Source organism: Xenopus laevis, chromosome 1S (assembly GCF_017654675.1).
Source record: "Xenopus laevis strain J_2021 chromosome 1S, Xenopus_laevis_v10.1, whole genome shotgun sequence".
Lineage (NCBI taxonomy): Eukaryota > Metazoa > Chordata > Amphibia > Anura > Pipidae > Xenopus > Xenopus laevis.
The window spans coordinates 9,481,476-9,494,415 of record NC_054372.1 but is presented as its reverse complement, the minus strand read 5'-3'; the positions used below and the strand labels follow the sequence as shown (position 1 = coordinate 9,494,415).

At 40.1% G+C, this 12,940-nt stretch overlaps 1 protein-coding gene across 3 annotated transcripts in view; it reads left to right on the top strand.

The window, feature by feature from the left end:
* eif2ak3.S (eukaryotic translation initiation factor 2 alpha kinase 3 S homeolog) overlaps positions 1–12,940 on the top strand; it is a 45,233-nt gene that overhangs the window by 20,551 nt on the left and 11,742 nt on the right. For 2 of the 3 annotated variants that reach the window (XM_018242993.2, XM_018242992.2), the window contains exons 9-11: positions 6,616–6,708; positions 8,998–9,221; positions 11,071–11,180. In XM_018242993.2, the coding sequence (XP_018098482.1) occupies positions 6,616–6,708; positions 8,998–9,221; positions 11,071–11,180 (427 nt within the window). The remainder of the gene's footprint in view (positions 1–6,615; positions 6,709–8,997; positions 9,222–11,070; positions 11,181–12,940) is intronic. The other variant, XM_018242994.2, reaches the window with a different exon arrangement.

Here is a 12,940-nt window from a genome sequence, read left to right as displayed (position 1 = left end):
ACAAAAAAAAAAACAATGGCAATGTTACAATGGGCCTTGTACAACAGATTCATTTTTGCTGATTCTACTTTTCACTTTTTTTGTTTCTTTGTTAGTTTATCCTCCTATTTTCTTGCTTCTTGAGGCACTTGTTTTTTGGTGAAGGGGTCTATCAAGTCTGATTCAGTTAAAGGACATGTAAAGCCTACATTTTCCTACCATGTATATAAGTTGGGCACATCTCCCCATCCAAATGGCATTATTTGTACTGCATATATCTCCTCCACATATGCGATGTAAAAGTTCACGTAATTAAAGAATGCAGGCAAATACAGGAAGAATTTACAATGATAAGTGCTGGTTGGATTGAGCACTATAATGGTTACTCTAAGCTCTAAGGGGTTAGGAGTTAAAGGGGAACTATCGCGAAAATGTAATATAAGCTTCCTCATACTGAAGTAAGAAACTTTCTAAATATAATCAAAAAAATTCTGCATTGTTTCTGAAATAATCAAGTTTATCTTCACTATTCCGCTCTCTGCATCTGTTTCTCTTCATTCTGTCTTCATGCAGCAGTTGCTTGTCAGATATTTAAGGACAGTTAGATCCAATATATCTTATAGGAGGGCTCCTTTTGCCTAGAAGATGTATTAGAGCTCCCTCAAATAACTGATTCCAGTACAAACAAAATCTAACAAAATAACTGCCTTTTGCATTAATTTTGCATGTAGAGAGACATGTCTGGTGATTTTAATAGAGTGAGCTCCAATACATCTTTTAGGCAAAATGAGCCCCCCCCCCCTATAAAGATATATTGGATCATTCATCTGACACCCAAGTCCTGAATGAAGAGAGTCTGAGCAGAAACAGATTCTGAGAGAGGAATAGTGAAGATAACCTTGATTATTTCAAAAAACGATACAGCATTTTTAATTGTTTTTAGAAAGTTTCTTACTTTAGTGTGCTGAAGCTAATATTTATTTTTAATTTTCTCAATAGTTCCCCTTTAAAAATTGGAGTAGACTGCTAGAGCAGAGTTTCTATGGGAACCCAGCAATCACCATTAGCTGTTAGACTGGAGGGTGTGTTTATTAATCTGAGTTGAGGAGAACTGAGCATGCTCATGAGCCAACAGCCAAAGGAAATTCTAGAGAGAGGGGGCTGAGTGGGTTAGAGGAGGAGAAGGAATCCTAAGTGATTAAAGGTATGCTGCTGCCTTACTATTAAGCTTTGAACAACCATAGTGGCAATTATTAAGAGATTTCAAAGAGGCTCTTCAGCGATTACATTTTTGGGGTTTACATGTCCTTTAAATGATGAATAGAATCCTAATATTTTAGTGAACCAAGCACTAAACTGTGCTTTGACCGTAGCCTCTTATTCCCACAGTTTTCCTTCCAGCTTGACCATCACTTAATGCAGAATATGTATCATAGTAAGAAGGGCAGTTCATGTGTCTTTAGCATGTTAAACTGTGACCGCTTCAAACCATTTGCTTATTTGTGTATCTATATTTGCCACACACTGATGGTGCTGTATAAGGTTAAAACTGGGTAAGCAACTCTGTCGCAATATTGGAATTTAAAATGTTTGTTTCAATTTTTATTGTTCAGTGTTGTGAGGGAGTGTTTTTCATGAACTTTTCAAGACAACGCTTGTATGTAGGTACACATGAGCACAGTTTGCTTTAATGCACATTTTGCCATTTCCAGCTTGTCTGCACCTCAATACTTGGTGGGCAGTCTATAGTTTTGATTCAATGAGCACGGAACCAATTTTTGAGACCAGGACTCTACCTGCAACCTGCATATTTACCCACTTGGATCTGCTACCCGACCCCAGTCCGCAACTGCCTTTTTCGCAAACCACCATTAAACAGGAAGTGCTAAAACGTTTTGTAAATTTTTAAAAGGAGTAAAATAACGACAATATAAGATAAGAAATATAGATGACCCACAATCTGCAGACCCTCATCCCGCAGGGTACCTGCATTTTTTGTGGGTACCCGATCCACTGGATGACTCTAGTGTAAACCTCGGCGCCAATTACCAATAGCCGAATACCATGCTTGTTATTCCTGCATTGTTAAGCTAAATCAAAAGCACAGTCAGAAGGAAATTCAAGACCCCCAGCCAGACCTGAATCTGTTCTCTGCCCCTTAGCTGACTTTTCAGATGACATCAGAAGGTAGGGGAGGTCTCCAGAAACACACTTCCACCAATGATGACGCTAGCTTTTTGGAGCCCAGCGCAGCTCACAAATGGAAAAATGTGTGTTTTGGCTGGGCAATAAAAACTAACCAAAAAGTTTGTGGGAAACGGGTTAAAACCCCTTGGAGGTGGTCTTATCTTAAAGTGGACCTGTCGCCTACACATAAAAAGCTGCATAATGAAAGTCCTTTGCAAACTAAATATGAAATCCCAAATTTTTTTTTCATTAAAACATCCATACCTGTTATAAAGGTGTTTAAATGTCTAAACTGTCAATCAAATATTACCTGCCCCGCCTCTATGCCCGTGGCATAGAGGAGCGGCAGTCAATTACTTTCGCTTTCCATTCAGCACTTCCTACATGTCACTGCTCTCCTCACATTCCCCCTTCCCTCCTCAGGCTCTATAATTGTGTAGGGCACTGCACATAGACATTAGGTCCCCCATTCTGGTGCATACCCAAGATTTTGGGGTGATACAGAATTTCCCTTAATAACCGTGTCCAGAAAATGGCAGCTGCCTGCTTGCTGTGATTGTATAATTCCAAGACAGAAGGAAACAAAATTTAAATAATAAATACCGTGTAAGTAAAGTTTATTTTGCTCAACTAACATGATAGAAAAGAATTTGAAATTATTTCTTAGGATGACAGGTCCCCTTTAAAGGAGAAATTTAGTGTAATTATTATTTTATATAGATAGAGATTGATAGATTTATCGAGATAGATAGACGTATATAGATGACATCTATAAATAAAGTCAAAGTAAACGTTGTCATCTCCTCAGTATACCAATACACAGTAAGATGAAACGACGTGGCTCCAGCTAGTACATATCACAAAAGGGCACGTAGAATACACAATAAATATGTAAACATTTGAAATGTGCAATATATTGGCAGAAATTGGGTATATACATGTGTAAACCTTAAGAATTGTGCAAATAAATTAACAGTTCACAGTTCAGGTGTGTCTGGAATGTAGTGGGAGGGTGGGCAGTGAGTTGAGGAGTCTGATAGCTTGTGTGAAAAAAGCTTTCGCGCAGCCTGGTTGTTTGGGTTTTAAAGGAGAAGGAAATTCCCTGGGCGCAAAAACCCTGCCCCCACCTGTGTTGCTCCCTCCTCCCCCCCTGGCCTACCTGTCCTGCCGGGCAAATGCCCCTAACTTGTTACTCACCCCTCTGCACAGGTCCAGTCCATGGAGTTCACAGGCGCCATCTTCTCCCAATCGGTCTTCTTCCTGCTTTGACCGGCGTTTTTGGCGCATGCGCAGTAGGAGCATTTCACCGGTACGGATCTACTGCGCATGCGCCAAAAGTCACGAAGTTTTCGGATTTCACTTTGTGATTTTTGGCGCATGCGCAGTAGATCTGTACCAGTAAATTGCGCCTACTGCGCATGCGCCAAAAACGCCGGTCAAAGCAGGAAGAACTCCGTGGACTGGACCTGCGCAGAGGGGGCATTTGCCCAGCGGGACAGGTAGGCCAGGGTGGAGGAGGGAGGGGGGGCAACACAGGGGAGGGATTTTTGCGCCCAGGGGGTTTCCTTCTCCTTTAATGCTGCAAAAGAGTCTGCCGGATGGGAGCAGCGTGAAGAGTCTGTGTGAGGGGTGTGTGGAGTCCAGTGCAATGCAGGAGGCCTTTCTTGCACATCGCTTGTGGAAGATGTCCTGCAATGATGAAAGAGCCATTCTTCCTGGCCCGTTTCAGTCGTCTTAGGAAGTGAAGATGCTCCTGAGCTTTTTTGGTGATGGAGGCGGTGTTGGTGGTCCAGGTGAGGTCATCAGAGATGTGGACTCCCAGGAATTTGGTCTTCTTTACTGTCTCTACAGTGGAGCTGTTGAGTGGTGTGTGAGCAGGATAGAGATAGAGAGAGAGAGAGAGAGAGAGAGAGAGAGAGAGAGAGAGAGATTCCCGTAAATACAAGCTTGTGCCAGTGAAATTGGTTTTCTGTCTTCACATAAATATGCAATATGGTATGCTACATGTTGGACATATTTTGTTTTTTTAAATCTGTAGGGCCTGTATAGGTTCTGCACATACATGTCTTGTGGGAATGGAGTCATTCTGTTCCCCTTTGGGGTGGCTAACCGTTTGAGGTAACTGTCATTGCTGGGCAATTAGACTCTTATTATAAGGGTGGTGTCCCTATTTCGTGGCATGTGATGTTATTGGTTACATTAATACTGCCTCTTGCTTGCATTTGACAAATCTTTGTTGCGTGGCATGACTCTTTCATTCCTTCCTTGCATGAGTACTATTTTTTTCCCCTAATGTTGCCAATGTCAGAATGATGCCATTTCAGAAAGTAGCTTCTGTCTTGTCAGTTTATGTAAAGAAATATTCCTGTATAAAAGCATAGCTTCCAGATCACATACAGTATTAAAGGAGAAGGAAAGGCTAAAACTAAGTAAGCCTTAACAGAAAGGTCCATCTAAATATACCAGTAAACCCCCAAAGTAATGCTGCTCTGAGTCCCCTGTCAAAAGAAACACTGCATTTCTTTCCTTCTATTGTGTACTCATGGGCTTCTGTATCAGACTTCCTGCCTTCAGCTTAAACCTCATTGCCCTGGGCAAGAGCATGCTCAGTTTGCTCCTCTCCCCCCACCCCTCCCTTCTCTACTGTAATCTGAGCCCAGAGCAGGGAGAGACTCAGGCAGGAAGTGATGTCACACCACATTAATACTGCAGCTCCTATTCTAAACAAACAGAGAGTTTCTAGAGCTTTTTACTCAGGTATGGTAAAACATTCTACAGAATAAATATAGCATTCTAGCTTGCACTATTGCAGCTAATCTATTGGCAATAAAATGCCTCCGTAGCTTTCCTTCTCCTTTAAAACTTCTCAGATAAGTAACACAGCAAGGCATATTAAGTTGGTTTGAAAAGATGCAAATCCATTAAAGAAAGTCTACCCCCCCCCCAAACAATGTAGGTCTCTATAAAAATATATTACATAAAACAGCTCATATGTAAAACCCTGCTTCATGTAAATAAACCATTTTCATAATAATATACTTTTCTAGTAGTATGTGCCATTGGGTAATCATAAATAGAAACTTGCAATTTTAAAAAAATAAGACCCGCCCCCTGGGATCGTACGATTCACTGTGCACACAAACATACCAAATAAACTATACTTGTTAGATCACATGAGCCAATTAAAAGAGTTCTGTATTTTGCTTCCACACTTCTTCCTGTTAGAGCTGCAGTATTTCTGATCAGGTGATCTCTTCCTGTTACAGTTAGAGCTGCAATATTTCTGGTCAGGTGATCTCTTCCTGTAACAGTTAGAGCTGCAGTATTTCTGGTCAGGTGATCTCTTCCTGTTACAGTTAGAGCTGCAATATTTCTGGTCAGGTGATCTCTTCCTGTAACAGTTAGAGCTGCAGTATTTCTGGTCAGGTGATCTCTGAGGCAGCACACAGACCATCACAAAATGGTGGTTCAAGACGAAATGTAAAAGGGCAATATTTACTAAAATATATATTCCAGTTTGGTAAGATATGCCAATTAATTTGATATAAAATATCTGTTGCTTAAATATTAATTTTGGAGGTATAGTTTTCCTTTATGTTGAAACTTTCCAATACAACAATGCACCCCTATAGGAAGAATATTCCCTTATCTGTACTGTAAAAACTTTTTATTAAAGTGGTAAAATCTGTATTCCACCTGTCTCCATAAATGTCCACAGTCCATTTTTTTTAGCGACCTTCCATAAACGACCATATCTTGGTAATATTCTACTATTTAAAGGATAAGTAAAACTTTAAAATAAATGAATGTAGAATTGATGAGTGCTATTCTAAACACTTATTTTCAATTCCAAGATATTAAGGGATACATGTGCTGTTAATATGAATGCATTTTGTTACAACAGCGCCACCTGCTGGTCATTTTCCCACCAGTCTGACCATTAAATAGTCAAGTTGTCAGTAGAAAGAAAGAGGCTGCTCTGATGTTCTTCTGCTTAGGAATAAAATTCTCAAAGCACCTCTCCTAAGCAGAAGAACATCAGAGCAGCCTCTTTCTTTCTCCTTACAACTTCTTCCTTGACTACTTGGTGGTCAGACTGGTGGGAAACTGACCAGCAGGTGGCGCTGTTGTATAAACAGTACATGTATCCCTTAATAACTTTAATGAAAAAAAAAATAATGAACGTACATTGCAAAAGTGCTTAGAATAGCCCCCTCATCAATGTTACATTCACTTATTTTAAAGGTTTACTTATCCACAAGCTTATAAGTTGGTGGCTCATCTGCCCCTTTACATTGGTTACTTTTTTACAGAAGTATTCCAGGTGTTTTTTGTTTTTTTTCTTAGGTCCTCCAAAACTTTGTCTAGTTTGCAATTTATTCATATGCTATACTGACGGCAGCTGAAGGGACTGCTGCTCTACAATAAAATGTCTACCTTATTTCTAAGGAAACCCAAGACTCGTACAGCAAAGAACTGCAAGACAGATAGTAGTGCCTGTGATCTCAGTTGGGCATTCTGTTCATACTTCAGCTCTGACTGGTACAGGCTTGTAACGTGTGCTGCCCTTTCATGTAACATCTTCCAACTGTCACTAACCACTGGGCCACCATGTTTGTGCTGACTTTTCTCACTCTGTCGTTGCAACAAACATGACTTTGTGTGCTGTGCCAAAAATGATTTAATATTGGGCGTTAATGGGCTTATTTGCACAAGACCGACAATGATTTAAGGTTAACATGCTGTGGCTTTATCAGAACATCAACATAGCCCTCAACTTTCTAAAAGTGGCAATGGACCTACATTTGTGACCAGGTTATTGGGAAAACGTACAAGTCTTCCATATGAGTTAAAGAGAGTTTCTGTTAAAATTGTCTACCAGTTCTTTTAATGGAGAAACAAACCTGTAACATAAAAAACCCCCTACCCTTTGTAGACTCTCCTCCTCCCCAGCCTAGGTGGTACCCGCTACAAATGCCCCTAACTTGTTACTTGCCCCTCGGTGCAGATTCTGTCCCCTGCAGTTCACGGCCATATTCTTTTCTGCGTTAAACATCGGAAGCAGACCTTAGTTTTCGGCGCATGTGCAATTGGAGTAATTTTCCGGTCCCGAACGAGTATGCGCCGAAAGTCACGAAAATTGACGGAAATTTCCTCGACTTTCGGCCCATGCGCAGTTGTTCAGGTCTGGAAAATTACTCCAACTGCGCATGCACCGAAAACGAAGGTCTGCTTCTGAGGTTTAACGAAGAAAAGAAGATGGCTGCCGGGGACAGAATCTACACCGAGGGGCAAGTAAAAAGTACCACCTAGGGGGGCTGGGGAGAGTAGGGTCTACAAATGTTAGGGGGGTAGGGTTTTTGTAATGTTACGAGTTTGTTTCTCCTTTAATAGGGCCTTACCGACTTTTTGTTATATTTTTGGTACCCTTCCTATCTATCCCATCATCCCCATGAAAACAGCTGGGTTAAAGGAGAAGGAAAGGCTAAAATTAAGTAAGCTTGATTAGAAAGAAACCCTCAAAGTAATGCTGCTCCGAGTCCTCTGTCAAAAACACCACATTTCTTTTCTTCTATTGTGTACACATGGGCTTCTGTATCAGACTTCCTGTTTTCAGCTTAAACCTCCAGGGCTAGGGCTTGAGCATGCTCAGTTTGCTTCTTCCTCCTCTCTCCCTGCTGTAATCTGAGCCCAGAGCTATGAGTGAGCAGGGAGAGACTCGGGCAGGAAGTGATGTCACACCAAGATAATATGGCAGCTGCTATCCTAAACAAACCGTTCCTAGAGTTGATTACTCAGGTATGGTAAAGCATTCTGCAGAATAAATATAGTCTTATAGCTTGCACTATTATGGCTATTGCCAATAAACTGCTTTGGTAGCTTACCTTCTCCTTTAAAGGAATTGTTCATTATAAAAATAAAAACTGGCTGTGCAAAATAAAAAATGTTTCTAATATAGTTAGTTAGCCAAAAATGTAACGTATAAAGGCTGGAGTGACTGGATGTCTAACATAATAGCCAGAACACTACTTCCTCCTTTTCAGAACTCTTGGTTTCCACTGATTGGTTACCAGGCAGTAACCAATCAAAGACTTAAGGGTAGGCCACATGGGTCATAACTGTTGCTTTTGAATCTGAGCTGAATGCTGAGGATCAATTACAAACTCACTGATCAGTTATGTCTCATGTGGTCCCCCTTCAAGTCACTGACTAACTCAGAGTTAGAGAGCTGCAAATCAGGAAGTAGTGTTCTGGCTATTATGTTAGACATCCACTCACTCCAGCCTTTATACATTACATTTTTGCCTAACTAACTATATTGTAAACATTTTTTATTTTGCACAGCCTATTTACCCAGTTTTTATTTTTACACTGAACTGTTCCTTTAAGCTTGCCATACATGCACCCTGGTCTCTTCTCATCAAGTTGGAAACTTATTGGCAGTTTAACTCTTGATTGACAATTCTGATTATATACCTTTCCCTTCCACAGCTGCTCTGAAGAGGCGGGGCATATAAAATTTCTGCAGCTGATTTGAGCAAAGACTGATTATTGCTGTACACACATAGCACATTTTGCAGGCTTGAGGGCTGTTTTATCTCTACTCCTGGTGTATTTTATACCCAGCCTTGGCATGTACTCTACTTACCCTGTTCATTTATTATTCTGACAAAACTCCTAATTAATTTTTTTTATAACTCCCAATGTTGCCAACAAATCTGCCAAAATATTCGAATTCATCTCATTTGCATGCCGAAAAAAAGTCTAAGTTAACCTTACCTGGTGGTAAATAGAAGCTGTATCTTAACATTGTTCAACTTTGTGTTCTAGATAATGGGTATTATTTGCCTTACTACAAGAGGGAACGGAACAAGCGAGGCACTCAGATCACTGTTGGGATCTTGGAGAATCCAAACTACAAAAACATTCGGAAGAAAGATCCAGTCCTTCTCCTGCACTGGTGGAAGGAGATTGTGGGCACAATCCTGTTCTGTATCACTGCCACCACTTATGTTGTGCGCAAGCTGTTCCAACCAAATCTAAGCAGTGCCAGGGTAAGTAATGCTGCTCATTTGTTACACTCTAAAGTGTTTTGTTACTTAACTCAAGAAACCAGCAGCTAGACCATCATAAACCAGTTCTTTTGGCATATATGCTATATCCTTCTATTTTACATTAAAGCAAACATTTTTATTCGACAGTACAGGTATGGGACCTGTTATCCAGAATGCTCGGGTCCTGGGTTTTTCCGTTTTTTACCTTAAGTCTACTAGAAAATCATATAAACATTAAATAAACCCAATAGGCTGGTTTTGCTTCCAATAAGGATTAATTGTATCTTAGTTTGTATCCAGTACAAGCTACTGTTTTAATATTACAGAGAAAAGGGATATTGTTTTTAAAGATTTGGAATATTTGTTTATAATGGAGTCTGTGGGAGACGGCCTTTTCATAATTTGGAACTTTCTGGATAACGGGGTTCCGGATAACAGATCCCATACCTGTACTCAAATGTACCACTCTGCCATAAATGTATTTACAGAAATCTATATGCGTTCTAGTAGATGTTTGCTTGCCTTAATATAAACTATATACAGGTATGGGACCAGGTATGGGTATGGGACCAGTTATCCAGAATGCTTAGGACTTTTTTTTTTTCCCCGGACAATGAATCTTTCCATAATTTGATCTCCATACTTTAAGTCTACTAGAAAATCATGTAAACATTAAATAAATCCAATAAGGATTGATTATATCTTAGTTGGGATCAAGTACAAGTTACGGTTTTATTATTATAGAGAAAAAGGAAATAGTTTTATTAAAATCTGGATTATTTGATTATAATGAAGTCTATGGAAGATGGCCATTCTGTAATTCGGAGCTTTCTGGATAACGTATCTTTCTGTAATTTGGATCTTCACACCTTAAGTCTACTAGAAAATCATGTAAACATGAAATTTTGCCTGCAATAAGGATTTATTATATCTTAGTTGGGATCAAGTACAAGTTACTGTTTTATTATTACAGAGAAAAGGGGAATCCTTTTAAAGGGATACTGTCATGGGAAAAAAAAAAAATGTTTCAAAATGAATCGGTTAATAGTGCTGATCCCGCAGAATTCTGCACTGAAATCCATTGCTCAAAAGAGCAAACAGATTTTTTTTATATTCAATTTTGAAATCGGACATGGGGCTAGACATAATTGTCAATTTCCCAGCTGCCCCAAGTCATGTGACTTGTGCTCTGATAAACTTCAATCACTCTTTACTGCTGTACTGCAAGTTCCCTAACACAAGATAACAGCTGCCTGGTAGATTTAAGAACAACACTCAATAGTAAAAACCCATGTCCCACTGAGACGCCTTCAGTTACATTGAGTAGGAGAAACAGCAGGCTGCCAGAAAGTACTTCTCTCCTAAAGTGCAGTCACATGACCAGGGTCAGCTGGGAAATTGACAAAATGTCTAGCCCCATGTCAGATTTCAAAATTGAATATAAAAAATCTGTTTGCTCTTTTGAGAAATGGATTTCAGTGCAGAATTCTGCTGGAACACCACTATTAACTGATGTGTTTTGAAAAAAACATGTTTTCCGATGACGGGATCCCTTTAAAAAATTGGATTATTTGGTTAAAATGGAGTCTATGGGAGATGGGCATTAATTGGGAGCTTTCTGGATAACGGGTTTCAGGATAACTGATCCCATACCTGCATTAACAATCAACAGCTGATTTTTGTGCAAATGTCCCTTTAAGAATTCTTTATGAAATATAAATGTGCAAGGGGACGTGATGCTGTGATCCAGCAATGCTTCATAACTCCCGAGTGTATCTAATCCCGACTTCTTTAAACCTATTCTTTTCATCTGTGAACGTGTTCTCCTGTTTTGTGCCTTTTCAATCAGAAGAGAAAAGAGTCTGAGACACAGTGTCAAACTGACTGCAAATATGATGCTATAAACGGAGACCTGAAAGACAACTTGAGCGACTACAAGAATTGCGGCTACGTGTCACGGTAGGTATTTATGCTTGCCTGTTAATCAGTCTCTTCTAATGGAGACTCTGCACGAATGCAATGTATTTTGAATTATTTGTAGCTCAGACCTTCTCTACTTTCTTGATAATGGGGGGTTTGGACTGGATTGTCGGAGTACCAAAAGTTCTCCTGATGGGCCAAACCCTTAAAGGAGAAGTAAAGCTTAAAGTGAAACTGACACGTTCCTATGAAAATAGGAACGTGTCGGTATCAGTGAAAAGAAACTGCACTAGATATATAATCAGCTAAAAGCCCCCCCCAACCTGGCGAACCTTACTAAAGGCGACCCTCCGACACTATTAAATCATCTTCCTGAGTTGTTTCAGTCACGCTGGGCTAGGGGAGGCGCAATCCCTCCATAGGCTGGAGTCCTGTTTTTATTTGTAATTCGCCTATGGAGGGATCGCGCCTCCCCCAGCCCAGCGTGACTGAAACAACTCAGGAAGATGATTTAATGTAGTGGATGCTAATGGAGCTTCTGAACCGTTTCAGTGATGCTGGACTGGGGGCTGCGTGATCCTTCCGTAGGCTAATTATAAATGAAAACGAGACTTCAGCCTATGGAAGGATTGCTCCGCCCCCAGCCCAGCTTCACTGAAACGGTTCAGAAGTTCCATTAGCAGTGTCGGAGGGTCAGCTTCACAAAGGTTTTCAGGGCTGGGGCAGCTTTTAGAGGAACATATTTGGGTGTATATTTATCAAAGAGTGAAGTTCGAGATTGCCACAGTCCTTGAGAGTGAAATTCCACTCTCCATTCATTTCTATGGGATTTTTAAAAGATATTTATCAACGGGTGAAAGTTCACCCTTTGATAAATACGCCTTTCAAAATCCCATAGAAATGAATGGAGAGTGGTGGGGGACCCGTCATTGAAAAAAATTATTCAAAATCCTATTTTATCACAGTAGTCAAGCAAAATTAACTTTAATTACACTATATAAATTATTTGAATATTGTTTCCTTCAGTCTGGGAATTAAAGGGATACTGTCATGGGAAAAAAAAAAAAATTTCAAAATGAATCAGTTAATAGTGCTGCTCCAGCAGAATTCTGCATTGAAATCCATTTCTCAAAAGAGCAAACAGATTTTTTTATATTCAATTTTGAAATCTGACATGGGGCTAGACATTTTGTCCATTTCCCAGCTGCCCCATGTCATGTGACTTGTGCCTGCACTTTAGGAGAGAAATGCTTTCTGGCAGGCTGCTGTTTTTCCTTCTCAATGTAACTGAATGTGTCCCAGTGGGACATGGGTTTTTACTATTGAGTGTTGTTCTTAGATCTACCAGGCAGCTGTTATCTTGTGTTAGTGAGCTGTTATCTGGTTACCTTCCCATTGTTCTTTTGTTTGGCTGCTGGGGGGGGAAAGGGAGGGGGTGATATTACTCCAACTTGCAGTACAGCAGTAAAGAGTGATTGAAGTTTATCAGAGCACAAGTCACATGACATGGGGCAGCTGGGAAATTGACAAAATGTCTAGCCCCATGTCAGATTTCAAAATTGAATATAAAAAAATCTGTTTGCTCTTTTGAGAAATGGATTTCAGTGCAGAATTCTGCTGGAGCAGCACTATTAACTGATTCATTTTGGAAAATTTTTTTTTTCCCATGACAGTATCCCTTTAATAATTATAACAAGCAGGCAGGAGCCATTTTGTGGACACTGTTATTAAGACAAGTCTTGTATCATCTCAGAATCTTGTTTGTGCACCAGAATGGGGGACCTGATGTCCATCCCCAT